Below are 18,983 nucleotides of genomic sequence, written 5' to 3' on the forward strand. Positions count from 1 at the left end.
TATAGGAGGCTTGTACAATTGAATTTAACTAATTCTACATCTTGTGTGTAAAGGTTACCTTTGTTGAGGGCTGAAAGAACAAAGAACAAGAGACATCAGGCTTAAGTTGATTTTTTTTTTCTACATCCAATTAGAAGTTATATCCCGTATCACGCCCATATTTGCAAAATGCATAAGATCTAACATCTTTAGTTTTAAAATAAGACTATGCCACGCAATCTGTTAGTTGTTTATTTGTAACATCCTTTTTATTTGTAATTTCTCTGTATGTCCTTTTTCATTTTGGGGTAATGGTTCATGTCTTTGCTGCTTTCTAGTTCTCTTCAATATTCCCTCATTCTCCCACTTTTATCTCTAAAGCAGATATAAAGCACAATATCTTGATTTCATGTATTGTCAACCTAATTTTAATTAGTATGTTTCTTTCCCTCAATAAATACATCTAAACTGGTTACTTTCTTAATTTATCCTTGTGGTCTGTAATTCAATGTTTTAATACGAATCTGAAACAATATGCATAGGAGATACTGGTTCAAAGTTATGCTCCATCCAGCACACTTTTACAAACATTTGAGTGCTAACTATGAGCAGCAATTGTGTTAAGCAGACAATGGAATTAGCATACACTTGTGGGAAGACTCCAAGAGTTATGCAACATCCTAATTTTCTTAATGATTGATAAAAGCAGGTCAACCACAAATTCATCCACAATTTTTTTTTCAAATATTTATTTTTGAGAGAGAGCGCACAAGTGGGGGAACCGAGAGGGAGGGGGACCGAGAATCCCAAGGTCACACAGACAGCAGTGAGCCCGATGCAGGGCTGGAACCCACAAACCGTGAGATTGAGACCTGAGTCAAAACTAAGAGTTGTATGCTTAACTGACTGAGCCACCCAGGTGCCCCTCATCCAAATATTTTAAAGCTGTTATGCATATTTTCAGCATGCATAACATTTGGGGAGAAATTACTACATAAAATGATTACTTACAAGTTTGGCAATTAATATTTATCTCCTTGGACATTTTCTAACATATTTCTGTGTGTGTGTGTGTAACTCTAATACATATATGTATATATATGTGCAGGAGCATACTATTCAAATTTGTACTTTATTATCATCTCTAAGTATCTTCTAGATTTGGTAACTTTCTTTTTTCCATAACTGAGAACAATGATTTGTTATAAAGATTGTCTGCATGCCCCAACCTCTTACTTTTTTCTAAAAAAAAAAAAAAAAAAAAGAAAAAGTGCAGTGGAAAGACCAGACTTTGAAGGTTTTAACACCTGGATTTGAAAACTAGTTCTGTAAACAAGCTGGCTGAGTGATTTTTGCACAGTTCACTTAATTTGGCGCTCTGTACCTCATTTTCTTTCCTTTCTTAAGCATGCTAAAATACCTATCTTATAACGTTGCTCTAAGGAGGAAATGAGATAAAGCATCTCCATCATCTCGCACAATACTTAGCATATAACAGGTGTGCAATCGATGGAAGCTATTCCCAACTTCTAAACTCCCTGAAAAGGGCAGGTTTCCGTGAACCTTCGCAATCATAGTAACTAGCAAAGGGCTTCATACATCACGAAAATGATCCCCAGATACTGCTTTAGGAGGAAATCTCTAGCTTTTTGGTAAATATTTCACTTCTATTACTTTCAAGACAGCCCTAACTCCATTGAGTGTATTCCAGTATCAGATACTATACCATCCGATATCTATCATATAGATAATAGAACAGTTTTAACGTTCATGTAATTCTTTTGATAACCTTTTAACAGCTTCCCGTGGTTCTTACAATTAAAATTCTTTACTATGGTCCAGTGACCTATTTAGTCCCAGCTTATTTCTGCCCCCTCATTTAAGATGTTCTAGCCACACCTACCCTCCACCAGCCCTGAAATACTCCAAGCTTATTCCAGCCTCAGGGACTTTCTTTCTCCAACTGGAGTGTCTCCTCCACTATCTTTACAGGCTAGGCTATTTATACCATTAGGCTCAGCCATAGCCTCCCCAGAGTCCTTCCCTTGATGAGTCTGCCTCCTCTATTACCCTATTTTAGCTTATTTATAGGAAGCCAAATTCTCTCATTTGTTTCCAAGGGAGGTCAGGGGGCGTGTCCTCTGATTTTGTTTCCAGGTGTATCCCCAGCGCCTAGAACAGTGCCTGGCGCGAATGACTCCTGGGGCCACCACTCCTCCTAGGCTTTCGGGCAGAAGGGCTCCTGGGGGGTAGGGGGGGAAGGGGTCACGTGGGCGTTCCCTATGGCCGCGCGACTGTCCTCCCAGCCCAAGTCCCTTTCCTGGGTCTTAAGGGCGAGCACCCCTATTCCCCGCGGGGGCCCTCGCTGCGAGTGGTGGGCACTCCTCCCATCGGGTCACTGGATTCTGGGGTGGATTCGGGCGTTGGGGAGCTCTGTGGCCACACCTGCTGGCCCTGGCTGCACTCACGAAGCTGCTCGTACATGCACGTGAGCAGTGAGCCAGGTGAGCCTCTGTGTGTCCCGCGCAATCCGACGGGGCCCGCGACGGGAACAGAACGCGGTGGCGTCGACCTCCCCATCGCGTCAGCAAGACTTTCCTGTAGACGTCGGAACGACATGCCAGTCAAGGACAGGGCCTCTTCTCAAAAGCAGCGAGAGAAAGCTTAGCGCTGGTTACCAGAACACGACTTCCAGGGAACTGACTAGAAAACTCACCAGAAACCGTAGGCTGCACACACGACCCAAGGAAACTAGACTGTAGGGAGGAGTGGCACCTAAGGGACGTGCGAGCGCGAGCCCAGTTTGCGCAACCGCAGTAGAAGGTGCACGCTTTCCGACTAGCCGCGCAGCCGCAGTGGAGGCTCGGTGAGCCTAGGGTGGGGCGCGGGACTGGGGCGGAGCTAGCCCCTCGCGCGCGCTGACGCGACGAGTCGCGGCGGAAGGGTGTGGACGCGCAGGCGCCGCAGTGGTTCGGGTGGGGGCAAGGAGGCGGGGCCGCGCAGGCGCCGTGAGGGGCGGTAGCGGCGGCGGCGGCGGTAGCGGCGGCAGAGGCGGCAGCTGTGAGGGGGTTCCGGGAAGATGGTGCTGATCAAGGAATTGTGAGTGGGTCGGTGGGCGCGTGCGGGGCTACGGGACCTCGGTGGTGGGAGACTCATTGACTGAGGAGTGGCGGAAGCGGAATATTCCTAGAAAGGAACGAACCTCGAGGTGGCCGCTCCCTCTCCCCGGCCCGCGCCCCCGGCCCCACAGAAGGCCTTTCCACTGCGCGCCCCCAGACCCGCTCCCTTGAGGTTGCCGTGATAACACCGCCGCCTTCTCCCCTGGGGCGGAGGCGTCTGGGTTCCCGGCCGGAGCGCGTGGCTCGGGAAGGCGAGGCCGGGAGTTTCCGCTGGGACCCGCCTTCTTCCCACCCCTCCACCCCAGTCTCAGTCTGGGCCCACCCGCAGGCCCGCCAGTGGGATCGAGCCGGACCCCGAGGATGGGGAGGCGCGGTGGGTCTGACAGTGATTTGTCGTCTGGGGTGGAGCCTACCTGTAACCCGCGGGAGACAGGTCTGCCAGGTGAAGACAGCCCTGGTGCCGCGACTCGAGGTGGGACGTAGGCACCCTGAAGTTCAAGCAGGAGCTGGGAGTTGGCAAAAGTGCGCTCCCCAGGGCAGCTGTGTTGACTTACCAGGAGAGCCATCTCTCTGCTCTGAGTCTCAGTTTTCACATCTTTAAGATGGGGTGATACTCTGGGTTCCACCTACTTCACGGGGTTTAGACGAGGAGTTAACACGTGGTCTGTCAAATGGAATGATTTTCAGGTGCATCAGGACGGGCAAAGTGATTTTGCTGAAAAGTTACGGCATTTCCCACCGACAAGGGCTGTGACTATCACAGGAAATCTGGTTAGGCATGATTGTTGAGCTGTCACAGCTGGTTCCTATGGTCAGCATCCTGTGGGCAACTAGGGATTTCGAGTGTGGCCCGTTCCTTGGCTTTTCAATTGCTCTTCTCTTTATGAATTCTTAAACAAATTTCAGCTTAATTTAGCCATCTCCAGACACTTTATTTTTAATGTTCTCAAACTTCTTTTAAAAAGTCACTCCTGTCATTTCTCTACTTACCTTCCACCCCCCCCCCCCGCCATTTCACTGTGTATAAAAAACAAAGCCCTTACAATAGCGCACAGAAGTCTTACACTATTTTCTGCTCTCATCACATTTACTACCCTTCCCGTGCCCATTCCAAGCTCGCAAGCGTCCTTATCATTTTCATTAGTTCAGGGAAAACGCTTGGTTCAGGGCCTTTCTGCTTGCTGTTCTCTCTGCCTGAAGTGCTCTTCCCTCATCTCATTAACTAACTTGCCTCCTTCAGGTCTTTGCTTAAGTATCACCTTCTTAGGGAGTCTCTCTCTGAAAACCTAATTGCAATCCCCACCATTTGGTATTTGCCTTTCCTGTGTAATTGTTGTCAGTAGCAATACTCACTGTCTAACGTGCAACATACTTTTCTAAAATCTATTTTACTACACGGGTTCTTTTACTATATGTAAGCTCCATGAATTTTTCCTTTTTGCCCACTTCCACATCCCCATCTCTTAGAATAGTCCTTGGAACATAGTAAGGGCTCAATAGTACTTGTTAAATTAATGAAAAATCACAACTTTAATCAGTGACGGGGTCCTGAGAAAAGACACATTTTCACTTAAAGTTTATAGTATTGAATTTTGGATTTATATAAACCTTTTCTTCCAAGTCATTTATACACTGTGTCATGAAAGTTTTATTTATTACTCTGACATCTTTGTAATGTAGGTAGGTGGCATTAGACAAATGGAGGGAACAAGACAGAAGGAAATTGACTTGGCCCAAGTCACATAGCAAGTGGGTTGCCGAACTGATCTTAGATCACCGATCTTGTCATTTTTATTAGAGTTATTTCCTCTTTCCTAAAATATGAATTAAGTGTTCAGTAGATCCCTTTGACAGTTATGTGAGGAGTATCCACCTAACTCATGGAAAGCAGTTCCCACTGGGAATCTGCACAATACGCTTTTTGTGAACCATTACTTCCATTATAAAAGTTTAAATGCACCGAGGTAATGAATGCTGTAATGTGCCCAAGTGTAATTTTTTTCCTGCGGAGTTATAAATTACATTTGATGTTCACTCTTCATGTGTGTCTCCCTAGACTTTTTTTTTCCCTCTTAAACTTTTTGAGAGCAGAGACTGTTCTAAGTATTCCTGGTATCCAGCATAGCATCTAGGCTAGCATACTGTAAGTGCTCAGTGCTGTTAGACGAAGAAAAAATGATTCTTCCTGCTTGCAAGTCAACTTTCTAAAATTGTTTTTGGTCAGGAGCAATGAATAGGTCATTCCTATGTGAAGATGTTGGTAAACCGTAAAATACTTTGGCGAATGTTTGTTTTCTTAAAAAAAAAGTCATCTATTTTTGACATGGATTAAAAGTTTAAAAATGACTTCTCAGGGTGGGGAGTTCCCTTCAAGTTGTTACTTGAGCAATGGATGAAGTTGCCGTTCGCGGAAAGGCCTGATTTTAAAGAACTAGTTGTTAGTTTTATTTGGAGTATTATTTTCCTGATGATTTTCAGAGAATTTGGAAATTTCCAAATCACTCTAAGTTTGAATACTACTTTGAGAAGAAGAGAAAATCAGAGCCTATCTATTCCTTTCACTTTTCATTAAGCAAATGTTGAAGAATTTATTTGACTCATCATTCATCCAGAATGTCTCGATCAGTCAACTTAGATTTTGTGAAATAAGTCCCTGAAAGTGCTGTTGTATAAAAATAGGGATCTTCCTACCAGTGAGTAGTTGTTAAAATTACTCAGCAGTGATTCTTTGGTTTTGTGGAAGTTCAGGGAAGTCTTTAACTCTTTCCTCTCTATTCCTTTCATTTCCTCTGCAGCCCATCTTCTTGGTTCAGGCCTTTGTACACCCTTGCCCAGCTTTCCCAAAGATGGCTTTTCCCCCACATCCTGCTTCTTAATGGTTTTTAATTACCTACAGATGGCTTCTTCAGATTAACTGTAGTCATGTCACTTCTCTTTTGGAGCAACCTTCCTGGATTCCTTGTTGCCTAATAAATGTAATAGATTTCTTACCATCGTATTCCAGGTCCTGAAAATATGCTCCCAACCTGTATCTTTGTATTTTTCTCTATCTTTCGAAATATACTCTCCATCTGTATCTTATTTCCCTTCTGACCACTGCACCCGCTTGGCCCTAGTTTATTTTGCGTGACTGAGATAGCAAGTTAGTGTGTACTCTGAAGAGACAGTTAAAAGGATTAGGTATGGAAGGAGTTTTTGTATAACAAGTTTATCCTTGATGAGAATAGGAATTAGTAGTCTTGGTGACTTGTCTTTAGGTGACCATTATCAGAAAGACAAAGAATGCTGAGTGATCCCCTAGTGAAGGAGGGGAGAATAACAGGAGGCATGTTTTATGCTATTGGAAATCAAGGTGATTTGAGCACTCCAGCATAGCTGTTTGAGGAGGATAGGAAGAGGGGTGGGTGAGCAGTGCAGCCAAAGAGAAGTTGGAATGAGGAAGAAGTTGTGAATTTTCTATAAAATGAAAATCGAGGTGACCGCTGTGAGATTTTTCTCTCCTTTTAATAGAGTTAAAACAAAATTTTAAATGACGTTGCTGTGTCATTTAACGATTAGTAGGGAAAAGTCTGAAAAGGATCAGGCCAAAAAAAAAAAAGTTGCTATCTTGGACACCAGCTATTATCACGAGACAGTTGATACTCAGGGATTTTCAGAGTTTATGCTGGAAATAAGTGAAGATACTTCCATATAAAAATCTGGTGATAAAATGCAATATTCTGACATAAAATAATTCACCCCAGTATTCTTTTTTGGAATATATTTTCAGGAGCATTAGCCTCCTTTTAGGTCCTTTTGTATGTCCAGTAACAAACTCTTGGACAGGATCAAACATCTGTCAACCTTAAACTGAATCTACCCTGGAAAGGTTATATTTATAAAGTTTAAAGTGTTTACCTTGGTAAAGTTTATTCTTCTTAAGTCTAAAGGACCTTTTTACTTGTTTTTCTCTTAGTAAAACTGAGGAATAGTTGGGTAGTGGGGAACGATTTTTGGAAGTGTTCGTTCAAGTGGTTCAAGACCTATGTCCAATGAGAGATATCATGAAAACAAAATTCATAGTGTAGAGATGGAGAATGAAACCATACCAAAAATTGCCTGGGGGCAACCTGACCACACAGTCCAAAGATAATATATTTGGCACCCTGCAACTTTCAGTGATGAGTTTTCACTTGTTCCTTTTCTCCTCACCAGAATCTCTGCAACTGCATTTGGGGTCCTGGTACAATGAGGACACTAAATGGGAATCATCATTGAGACCCAGAAACAGTAATCTTACTTCCCCAGTTTAAAAATTCTTATTTAAAAAAATTTTTTTTTTAATGTTTATTTATTTTTGAGAGAGACAGTGAGACAGAGAACAAGCTGGGGAGGACCAGAGAGGGAGACAGAATCGGAAGCAGGCTCCAGGTTCCGAGCTGTCAGCACAGAGCCTGACTTGGGGCTCGAACCACGAACTGTGAGATCATGACCTGAGCTGAAGTTGGGCGCTCAACCAACTGAGCCACCCAGGCGCCCCACCAGTTTAAAAATTCTTATTTAGAGCTGTAAACATCATGAAGACCCTCTTCTCTACATGACGTTCTTGTATTGGATGATCTGCTGTCATTGAATTCAAGTAAAAGTTATTGTAAACCTAGAGACCTGTGTTCTCATACATGATAAATATTTTTTTTTTCTTTTGTCGTTTTAGCCGTGTGGTTTTGCCATGTTCTGTTCAGGAGGTAAGTCTCGCTTGTTTTCTGTTTGTCTTGTTGATACATTGTGTTTTGGTACATTAATCTCAAATCATATTCTTGTTGTGTTCGCTTACCTTTACATTCGTACAAGTGAATTATGGTGTATCACAGATGCTTAATTATAAATGAATTCTGTTACACTGCCTTGTTTCAGAAGGCTCTAAACAATGTGGTTTAATCTCCTGCCCAGTTCAGGAATTCTGGCTACAATATCCCAGAGAAAGGAGGTTCCGACCTCAGTGTGAGCACTGTAAGGCTAAGAAACTTGCTGCTTAGAGAAACAGTCTGTTTTACTGTTGGAAATTTCAAACCTTTGACTTTATGCCCAAATCTGCTTTCCTGTAAGGCTTGTTGTCTACAGTCCCTTCCACTCGTGCAGGGGAAATAAGCCTATTCTGACTGGCATATGGTAGCCCTTTAGGTTTTCTTTGGGCCATTCTGGCTCCTCCCCTTGAGTTCTTTTGTTCCTTCTCCTCCACATGAGGTCACAGGGTTAACCATTCCCAGTGCGTTCATTTGGCCTGGTCTAACATGACCTCTAGACTTCCTCACCAGCTGCTCTCACTACATGCGTCGTAGTTGTTGCTCTGCTGAAACCACTATTCCAAACACAGCCTGACCGGCACGTAACTGTGAGAGCTTATCGTCTCCCTTGATCTGCACATGGTACAGAAGTACACATCCAGTCCAGAACTCGTACATCCTTCGGTGGTAGCTGTCTGTGGCATAGCCGGGAATGAGGCTAAAAACGGAGAAACATCTGTGTAGCAAACCCCACAAAGCCCGCTGGGTCCTTCTAGAACTTGCATACAGTTTGCACTGGCTCAGTCTTCTTGTTTTCCTAGAGCTGACAGTAGATTAGAAGCAGTGAATTGGAAATGGGACAAAACAAACTGATAACCTAAGAAGTGACAGCTGACAGAAGACAGAAAGGAAAAAAAAAATGCAGAAACAAAAAATGAGTAGCTGCTGGCATAGTTCAAAGCAGTCTTGAACACAGCTGTATACATCTCAGTAGTGCCTCAGGTTTCCCTGTATAAAAATACTCAAGCCAAACACCCCTGTGCTTTACTTGTGCTATTGATTGTTTGAACTTGAATGTGGAAATTGACGTTTGTTTTGGTTAAATTTTTTCTTTTGGTTTCAGTTGGTCAGATCAATTTGTTGAAATCTTTTTGAGTCTTGATGTTGTCATCCAAAATAATCTCGGCTTTTTCCTCTATTCAGATTTACTAAACACCTCTCTTGTCTGTCTTTAAATTACTCTTAAAAATGAGAATGAAAGCCTAGTAGCATGCCATAGAATATCAGTTCATTAATGTATTTTTTTTGGATACTGTTTAGTTGTTTCTGTGTGAAGTTTGTTACTCTGTTCCTGCCTGAGATTAAATTTATCTTCTGATTTAGAGACATTTTAATCCTCTTTTAAAAATATGACAGTGTTGAGAAGTACGTTTTGAAGGACTTAATTAAGGATTGTAACTTACTGGACCAACCCTGGTGGTGTTATTACAAAAACCAGAGAAGAAACATCTCCTCCTGCAGTCTAAAACCCCTACAGAAATTATTTTTGTTGCTCTTAAGAAACGTGTTTGGTTCTAGCTTCCTAAACCCAAATTGAGTGATTGAGTTAGTGTATATTTAAATTAACCCTTAAGACAGTGTCATAACTCCCATGGGCTTTTTAGATAATGAGTGTTTACTGAGCTTACCACTACCCCTATTTTTGTCTCAAATAAAATGTTCATTTTGAATGATTTCATTTTTAGAGATAGCTTTGCTTTGAAAACATGCTTAAAAAGAAAAAAACGCTTCTTTAGGCCTTCCTCACCAGGAGGAAGAAATTTAGCCAAATTTGAAGAGATTGGAGATAGCGCCATGGTCTAGTCACTAGAACAAATTAGAACATGAGAACTTTGTTTTTTATTATTTGTTGGAACTGTTAGCAGCTCCAAATTGACACAGAACAATACTCCCCACTCACAGGTATTGGTTCAGGCCATTGAGAATTCTGGTTCACTTTAAAATGCAGTAGGGGCGCCTGGGTGGCTCAGTTGGTTAAGGGTCTGACTTCGGCTCAGGCCATGATCTCACAGCTCATGAGGTTGAGACCTGCGTTGGGCTCTGTGCTAATAGCTCAGAGCCTGGAGCTGCTTCGGATTCTGTGTCTCCCTCTCTCTCTCTGTTCTTCCCCTGCCCTCACTCTGTTTCTCTTTCTCTCAAAAATAAATAAACATTAAAAATTTTTTTAATGAAATAGAAACTACTGTCAGCAGTTCCTTGCCTTTTATAGTAATTCTTGTATATGTGTAATCCTTAAAAAGTATTTCTGTTTACTGGAGAACTTTACAATAAACAGTTTTGATCCTGAGTACCCACCATCGCTTCTGTTTTGGTGGACAAGGGCCAAATTGGGCATGTCAGGCAGAAGTTACGGGAAAAAAAGACCCCAGAGGTCCACCAGAATTTGGGCTGTAATGGTTCTCTGCGTTTTCAGGGTTTATTATTATACTTCATGTGTCTCCTCTTTATCGTTAAGAATAGTATTTTGGTTGCTCAGCTTTCTTAATTGGCAGAGTAACAATTATATTCCTGTCATTTTCAGAATTTTGTGAAATTAAATGAGATAAAATGGATGTGAAAGTGCTTTGGAAAACACAAATGTATATTATACAAAAAGTTGGGCCAAGCATCAAGGTGTTTTTTTGATAAGTGAATGGTACATGTTAAAGCGCCCCAGAGTGTTTGTAACTAGCAGTTTTCTCAAATAATGGAAATCCTGTAAAATATTACAGAGTTTCTTAAAGCTGTATGATCATCTAGTGTTTGTCTTCCTAAACACACTGATTTCTAATTTGAGTCCTGTTGTCACATGGAACAAATGCGCTGAGTGCTTTGGATATGCTTTTCAGTATCATATATGGTACTATTTTAGCATAGGAAGTTTCCACAGTTACTACTAGCTCACTGAAATTCTGTGCTCTGAAATTCCAGTATCAGGTTGGACAGCTTTACTCTGTTGCCGAAGCTAGTAAGAATGAAACTGGCGGTGGAGAAGGAATCGAAGTCTTAAAAAATGAACCTTACGAGAAAGATGGAGAAAAGGGACAGTATACACACAAAATCTATCACCTAAAAAGGTAAGCTGATTGTTCACATTTGATGCTTAGTCATTCTGTTGAAAATGATGCCTTAACTATCCAGTTTATTGTTGATCATGTAACCCCTTGACTTCCTGGCAGGTGTGCTGAGGTATTTCTTAAAATTTCACTCCGACAATGCGTTGCACTTTAATTTTTTGAGAGAACCTCCCCATTTATTGGTTATTTTTAAATTATAAAAGTAATGACTGCTTATTAAAAAATTCAGACAACACAGAAGGTTATAAAATAAAAACTTAGTCCCCACCTCTTGCCATCACATATCCGTAACCCCAGGGAGAAACACCAGAAGCAGTTTCTCCTTCCGAATCATTTTCTATACATATGCAAAGAAGCCTTTAAAAACAAATATACTGAGAGCTCTGTTACTTGTGTTATTTTTTTGTTTTCTACGACAAATGGGATCATACTATACGTACACTTCTGCAGTTGCCTTTATCTTTTGTGCAGTGACACATCGTGAACGTCCTTAATGTCTGTGGCATTTTTTTTTTAAGGCGGAGGGAGATTTCCTAGGGTGAACAAAGCATAGTTGACTTACCCATTCTGTAAATGATGAGTCAATATAGGTGCTTTAGGTATTTTCCTTTCTGTGTGTTACATACAAGATTTCTGGGAACGTGGTTGTACATGCCTTCATGCCTTCGGTAACTGTTTCTCTAGGAGAAATGTATAAAAGTGGGATTGCTGCAAGGACGTGTTCATTTAAAATTTTGATATTACTGCCAGATTGCCCCCAAAGAATTTGATAGTGTTCATTTTCCATAATTTTCTCTGTTTAGTTTTTTGCCAGTTAGATATACAAAAATAGTTTCTTGTTTCAATTTGCATTTCTTTATTAGCGAAGTTGAATGTTTATATCAGTGGACCATTTGAATTTCTTATGTGACTTGACTGTTCAAATCTTTTTTGTTCATTGTTTTTATCTGTTTGGTTGATAGAAGTTGTTTTCTGCATTCTAAGTTTGGCCATCTGATCTCTATCTTTGGCATAAATATTTTAAAACCGAAAAAGCATACCAGTGTTTGTCCAAGGAAGGCAAAAGATCATCAATGGTTTTTAAGAGTCCGTTTTTTCAGTAGTTCCCCCCTAATTTATTAAAGGTAGGAGAGATCTTTGATCTTTTCTTGCCTTCATTCTTTTCATACTGGAATGAATAACACCCATGTTTTTTGTAGAGCTCCTCAAAGTTGTAGATGAGCTATGATGATCAGTATTTTTCCTGTTGTTTCAGTTTAAGACAGCTGCTTGATTTATACTGACACGTGAATATAAAGAAGGTTATGACTTTATCGAATCTTAAATTTTATTTATTTATTTATTTTCTCCTAGAACACAACATTTCTTTGTTTCTGATGCAGGTTTGAACAATGGCAATAATTCTGATCAATCAGTTGTCCATAGAGACTGCCTTATTCATGGTTCCTGTTAATTTATTAGTGCCCTAAGTATACCTAAAAAAATGTGTCAGTTGAGAGAAAAATGTGGCATTCTAGATGTTATGATCTACATAACATTTGTAATATTGAATAGTCTTATTTTTAGAGTATTGTACACTTCCTCATTAATTGAATTTTACCAACATGTAAAACTTTTTTTTATTGTAAACATTTAACTCTCTGGGGATTCTAAAATTAACCAGAATGTTTGATACATAAAACTTTCTGTTGCTGTATGATATCTATATGTGAATAGTCTTGAAACAGATTCAAAATACCCTTCATTTGAAAACTGAGAGTGGGCAATTGGGGAAATGTTTGATATATCATTACATGGAAAAGATTAGTTGCTAGATATGTATGTAAATATGAATATGCAGTGCATATATTTTTAAAAAACTAATCAGAAAACAGTCTATAAAGAGATTCATTAAAATGTTAAGAATGTTTTTCTCTTGGTGGTGGGATTATGGGTGATTTAAAAAAATTTGTTTTGCTCTTCTATATTGTTTAATTAGGGAAAAAATGATAACTGTTTTGAAACATCTGATTCAGATGACATTCCAGCCATAAATAGGAAATCTTTTGAGTTGAAGAGGGCCATATAAATACGGGTAGTGCAAGAGTTGTTAATATTCTGAAGAGCTTGTTTGGGGGTGACTTTCAGAACTTCTCTCAGGCTTTTAATAGATTAAATAAAGGAAAACCGGCTCTCCGGAGGCCAGCCTCCCAGTGAACTTATGGCTTCTTCATTCCTAGAAAGAGCTAAAATCATTCCACAGTGCCCTTTGGTTTTACCCTGTCACGTATTCATTTACTTCTCACGGCAGTCCTGAAAAATAAGCAATATACGTGTTGTACATCAGAGGACACTGAAGTGCGTGTTTACCCAAACTCACACAGCTAGTAGATGGCAGAATGGTGACTGAGACCTGGATTTTCTGGATTCTGATCCCATGGTCTTTTGGTCACAAGTAGGCAGTCCCAAGTCCTGGACAACAAGCGCTCAGGACCTCAAGAGCACAGGTGTCCTGTGAGAAGGGAGGAAGGGGGTCTGATTGGATGGTAAGGGCTATCTGATGCCCATAGAAGGCTGATTTTGTCGCACAAACATAGCAGCTGTGGACAGCAGCATGGAGAGGCCTGAAACAGGAAAGGAAAAGGAAAGAGGGTGGCACTAATGGGTCTCAGTCAGTGTGGCAGGTAATAGCCTCTCTGGCAGTGGTGAAGAACCACTGAAAACCTGTCTGGGAATAAAGACAAAACCAGAACCGATTTTGCTGTAGTCCAGGGGAGAGAATGGTCCAGGGCAAGGCAGTCAGATGTCCACACTCAGAGTCAGCAGTGTCATGCCGATGGCACAGTAGCCACAGGATAATTATTTTATGGAAGGGCAAAGAATCATTTAGCAGTAAGTGCCCGGGCCTTCGCTGGGCCATAGGAAAGAAGGCAGTCACGACACAGGGCTGGCGGCATAGCCTGTCAGACTTGTGTATCCTGTGCGGGCATCCTGCAGGTTTAACATGCTGAAGACCTACCCACAGTTCCTAGAGAGTTTTAGGGTTCCTTCCCTGAGGAAGTTGTGTCCAGTAATCCCTGTTCCCCTTTTTGGCATTTGCTCCATTGGGTAATCTCTAGTGCTATGTGCACTCTCACTTTATAGCATCACTAGAATTGCAAACCTGGCTGGCGAAATTTGTTGCCCAGGGCCGCCAACACCTTATTTTACGTTTGAGATACTTGAAATTTGAGGTTTGCTTTACCCAGTGGAATCAACGTCTCTGGATTCCCTGGCCAGTATGCTTTCCCATTTCAGCAAGACACTTCTTGGTAAGATATGTACACTTCATCTTAACCAGAAGATTGAGAAACAGTCTTGGCAAGGTATTAAAAAACCCATAATTTAGTGACCATTGCAGGGGACTTTTCTTTCCTTGAATCTCAAATAGTAATCTTTTTACAGGATAATGAGATTCTTTCCATGTCCTTTGAAAACTTACAGTAAATAGTTGCCCATGGTAATTGTAAGCAGAAGATCTAGTATTCTTACTAGATCTTCTTCCTTACTGTATTCTTACTGTGTGCTGGTCACTGTAAGTATTGTAGGTGGGACTTCATTGATTCCCCGTAGCAGCCTTTTCTAGTGAGGAAACGAAAGTCCAGAAAAGTGTAAGTAACTGGCCCCTGCGTCACTACTGTTGGTAGCAGAGACAGGCCATGAACCCAGGCAGGCATTGTGATTCCAGAACTTACCCTTTTAACCACTTTGCTCTACTGCTGAGTTCTGTGGGAGGGTTAGAATATTTTCCATTTTCTGAAGTGAACACCAAAGGAGTTGACTGAGAAATTCTTCCAAGACGATGGGTTTCACCATATCCCGTGTTCTTGTAACTCTTTAAAGTCTCAAGCCTTCTTTCAGAATAAAGTTATGCTTAACAAGGTGTACTTCTCCATGCCTCTCAACCGTTACAACTGTCCAGAGTGCAGACTATTGGATCTAAGTAAGCCCGTCTCTTCATTGTCCTTCAGAAGTGCCATGTTCAGCTGGTTAGGTTCTTTTCTTGTGATACGGGCTTGCCCATAACCTCAGTTTCCCACACATAGTCAGCGCTGTCCTTTGCAGAGACATCCCTTGACTACTTTTATTCTTCCCATTACTTTTTGTCACATCTACTCATTTTGACACCCGACCATGTGTTTCATGTGTACGTATTTGTCTTGTACCCCATTTACCATAAAAGTTTTGAGTATGTTTCCTTATGATGTTTAATATACACTTAACAGTGGACGGTGGGGAGGGAGAAAAGACTTTATTGGGCAAAGAATTTTGAAGCAAGGCAAGGAAGTGTGTTGCAACTTTTGAGATGGTTATTTCAGAGAAAAACTTGCAGCTCTCCTGAGACTTTGTAGGAAGGAACACACTGACCAGTCCTTTTGTTTTTTGTTTTCTCTCCCTTCTTGGGGAAGATCAGCTTTACTCTTTTATTCTTCATAGTAAGCATTATGTCTTCACCATCTCCAGTCAGTCCTGGATGATGCAGAATTCTTAAAGTTGTGCCAACTCCTGAATGATCTTATTCCCCAAAGATTGGAACAGCAGAGGTTTAAGTGAACATCATTTTAAAATTTCATGTGGTTCCAGTAAAGACCTCATTTTTGTAGGCAAAAGAGTCATTTGCCAGGAACTAAAGTTATGTTCATGTTTAAAAATGAGAAGTTTAAAGTCCCCTGCGAATACAAAGATCGATTATATGAGATGATTCACATCAGAGAGCATCTTTGAAGAAGTATGAGATTGATAAATATCAGGCAAATATAGTAATTCATTCTTGAGTCCAGAATTAGACATCAACACAAAATTTTTTCTTTGTATATAGTTCTAAGTCTTAAATTTTGCACAGCTTGCACTTAAAAAAATTTTTTTTTTTAATGTTTACTTTTGAGAATGAGAGAGAGAGAGAGAGTGCACGCGTGATTGGGGGAGGTGTAGAGAGAGAGGGAGACAGGCTCTGAAGCATGCTCCAGGCTCTGAGTTGTCAGCACAGAGGCCAGTGCGGGGCTTGAACCAGTGAACTAACTGTGAGATCATGACTTGAGCTAAAATTGGACGCTTAACTGACTGAGCCACCCAGGCGCCCCTGCACAGTTTTCACACTTCTAAATCAAGAATGATCCTGTTCCAGAAGATTATCAGAAATAACTTCTGTTGTGTATTGTTTCCTCATTGTATGTTAACGTTTCTTATGGCTGTTGTCTTTTGTTATGTGAAAAACACTTCCTTCCCTCTCTCTTTTTGATATTTCTTCAAAACTTTATTTATTATTTAAAAAAAAATTTTTTTAATGTTTGTTTATTTCTGAGACAGAGACAGAGCATGAGTGGGGGAAGGGCAGAGAGAGGGAGACACAGAATCCAAAGCAGGCTCCAGACTCTGAGCTGTCAGCACAGAGCCCAACACGCGGGGCTCGAACTCAGAAACTGTGAGATCATGACCTGAACCAAAGTCAGTCGCTCAACCGACTGAGCCACCCAGGTGCCCCTATATTTCTTCAAAACTTTAAAGGCTTGTTCTACCTCCTGAAAGTTAGCCAATTTGTGTCTGGTGATTTTACTCCTTCCCACAAATCAGGATTTTAACTCATTTTGTAAATTTTCCCCGTTAAATCCACCCATTTTTTCCATCTCCATCCCCACCACGTTAATGCAAGTTATCATTGTCTGTTTTCTCTTGAACTTTTCCAGTTGCTTCCAGACTGATCTCTTGCTACCCATTTTTTTTGGCTCTTATAAATAATGCTGTTGTGAACACTTGGGTACAAGTTTCTGTGTAGCCATATGTTTTTAGGGTGTGTATATACATGCATGCGTGCACTCTCCTACAGTTGAAATTGTTGGGTCATATGTTCACTCCTCACTTTTTGAAAAACTATCGGACTGTTTCCAAAGCCACTGCACCATTTTACATTCCCACCAACAGTGAGTGAAGGTTCCCTTGTCTCCGTATCTTTGATGATATTTGTTATTTTCAGGTTTTGTTTTGGTAATAGCCATCTTCATGGGTGTGAGATGGTGTTTCAAGGTCTTGATTTGCATGTCTCTGCTGATTAATGATGTTGAGCATCTTTTCTGTGCTTACTAGTAATTTGTAGATTTTCTTTGGAGAAATATCTGTTAAAATATTTTACCTGTTTTCTAATTGCCTGTTTTGTTGTAAGTTTCTTTATATATTATAGAAACTAGCTCCATCAGATATATGATGTGCAGTTTTTTCTCCCCCATTCTGTGAGTTTTCTTCCCACTTTCTTGATAGTATCCTTTGAAGCATAAAAAGTTGATAATTTTGAAAAAGCCCAGTTTACTTATTTTTTCTTTTGTTGTTATTTGGTGCCATACTTAAGAAACCATCGTCCAACCCAAGGTCCCAAAGATTTCCCATCTACGTTTTCTAATAAGAATTTTATAGCTTTAGCTCTTATGTGTACATCTTTAATCCGTTTTGAGTTAATTTTTGCCACTCTTGCGCACTCCAGTTAATTTTCATTTACTAACGTGACTCTACTAAAGTGACAAAGTTTTAAGTTCTGAAAATTTAAATCTGGTTTTGTCATTCTCCTTCTTTAAGCCTTCAGTAGCTTCTCATCATACAAGGAATAAAACCCAATGCTTTTAGTCTATAAAATGGGCCTCAGTGTGATCTGTCTACCCTCTGCTCACCTCACCATCATCATTTTGTGTCCGTCCCTCTCCTCCTATACTACAGGCTAGCCATGCCAGAGGCCTCAGAGGGACCCAAGTAGGCCACGGCTTTTGCTATTTGACGGGATTCTGGGGCTTGTCTCTTCATGTGCTGGCCCTCCTCACCCTCAGATCACTGTTGTAGTGTCACTTCCTCGGGGAGGCCTTGAGCACCCTTACCCCAGTACGTAATTGTCCAGTTCTCTGTTCCTTCACTGCACTTCGGGAGAGGTATTTCACTGCCTTTGGTTATATACTGCTCTGTTTCCTGCTGCTTTCCCTGGAAGGTGAGCTCAGGGTAGGAATTGTTTGTGTACTGTTATTTACATAGCCCCTGATACAATGGACAGTAAATACTTGAGTGAATGAATGAATGAGTGAGGTGCCCAATGTATTTAAGGTATGTTTCAGTTGATTATAAAATGAAAGATTATTTTATTTGTGACAGATTAATCTGGTCTTCAGATTTTTTCATAAGGTTTTTTCTACATTTTGGTGTTTATCCACAGTAGGATGTAGGATGGAAAAATAGAAATGAACAGTTTTGCTCATTTTGTTTATAAGTAGGTATAAAACTTTGATGGGAAAAGTGCAGTTTGAAATGATTTGCCAAGGTATTACATATCTCAGGAACAAGATTTTTTAAAAAACTATGCTCCTAGATCAGGAGTTCAGTATACATTATGGTCATTTATTACATATCTTTTAAACCACATAAGCCCTTTGTTTTCCCGTACCACTATGACAGAATTGTCTTAACCACTTGATAGGTTCACAGCCATTGTTGTAGTGACGTCAGATCTTAGTATTGTCTCCACAGTTGTCTCCACAATTGTCTCTTAGTGTTGTCAACACAATTGATGACACATTTTGGTTGAATTTTTCCCTGAAGTTAGATATCCTTCGTGTGCATTTAGAATTGGGGTGGGGGAAGGGCTATGTATGACAACGTTTTGTGCTCTTGGACATTATTTTTTGCCTTAATTTTTTTTTAATGTTTATTTTAGAGAAAGAACGTGTGTGTGCACATGCAGGAGGGGCAGAGAGAGAGGGAGACAGAGAATCTGAAGTAGGCTCTGCACTGTCAGCACAAAGCCTGATGTGGGGCTCAAACCCACAAGCCTTGAGAACATGACCTGAGCCGAAGTCAGATGCTCAACTGACTGAGCTGCCTAGGCACCTCTATGCCTGACTCTTAAACAGCTGAATCTAGAGGTGTCTATCTTGAGTTAAGCCCTGTCATGAATGTTGGTTTATCACAAGAGAACATTTCATGATAGTTGGGAAAACAAGAGGAGGAATGTCCTTGTT

General features: G+C 40.9%; 1 protein-coding gene across 2 annotated transcripts in view; it reads left to right on the top strand.

Annotated features, from left to right (window-relative positions):
* The first annotated feature begins 2,951 nt into the window (after positions 1-2,951).
* PITPNB (phosphatidylinositol transfer protein beta) overlaps positions 2,952-18,983 on the top strand; it is a 62,863-nt gene continuing 46,831 nt past the window's right edge. For both annotated transcript variants that reach the window (XM_053206484.1, XM_053206483.1), the window contains exons 1-3: positions 2,952-3,078; positions 7,792-7,822; positions 10,832-10,977. In XM_053206484.1, coding sequence (XP_053062459.1) covers positions 3,059-3,078; positions 7,792-7,822; positions 10,832-10,977 — 197 coding nt within the window. In that variant the 5' untranslated portion in view covers positions 2,952-3,058. The remainder of the gene's footprint in view (positions 3,079-7,791; positions 7,823-10,831; positions 10,978-18,983) is intronic.

The sequence above is a fragment of the Acinonyx jubatus genome, chromosome D3 (genome assembly GCF_027475565.1).
Source record: "Acinonyx jubatus isolate Ajub_Pintada_27869175 chromosome D3, VMU_Ajub_asm_v1.0, whole genome shotgun sequence".
NCBI classification, from domain to species: domain Eukaryota; kingdom Metazoa; phylum Chordata; class Mammalia; order Carnivora; family Felidae; genus Acinonyx; species Acinonyx jubatus.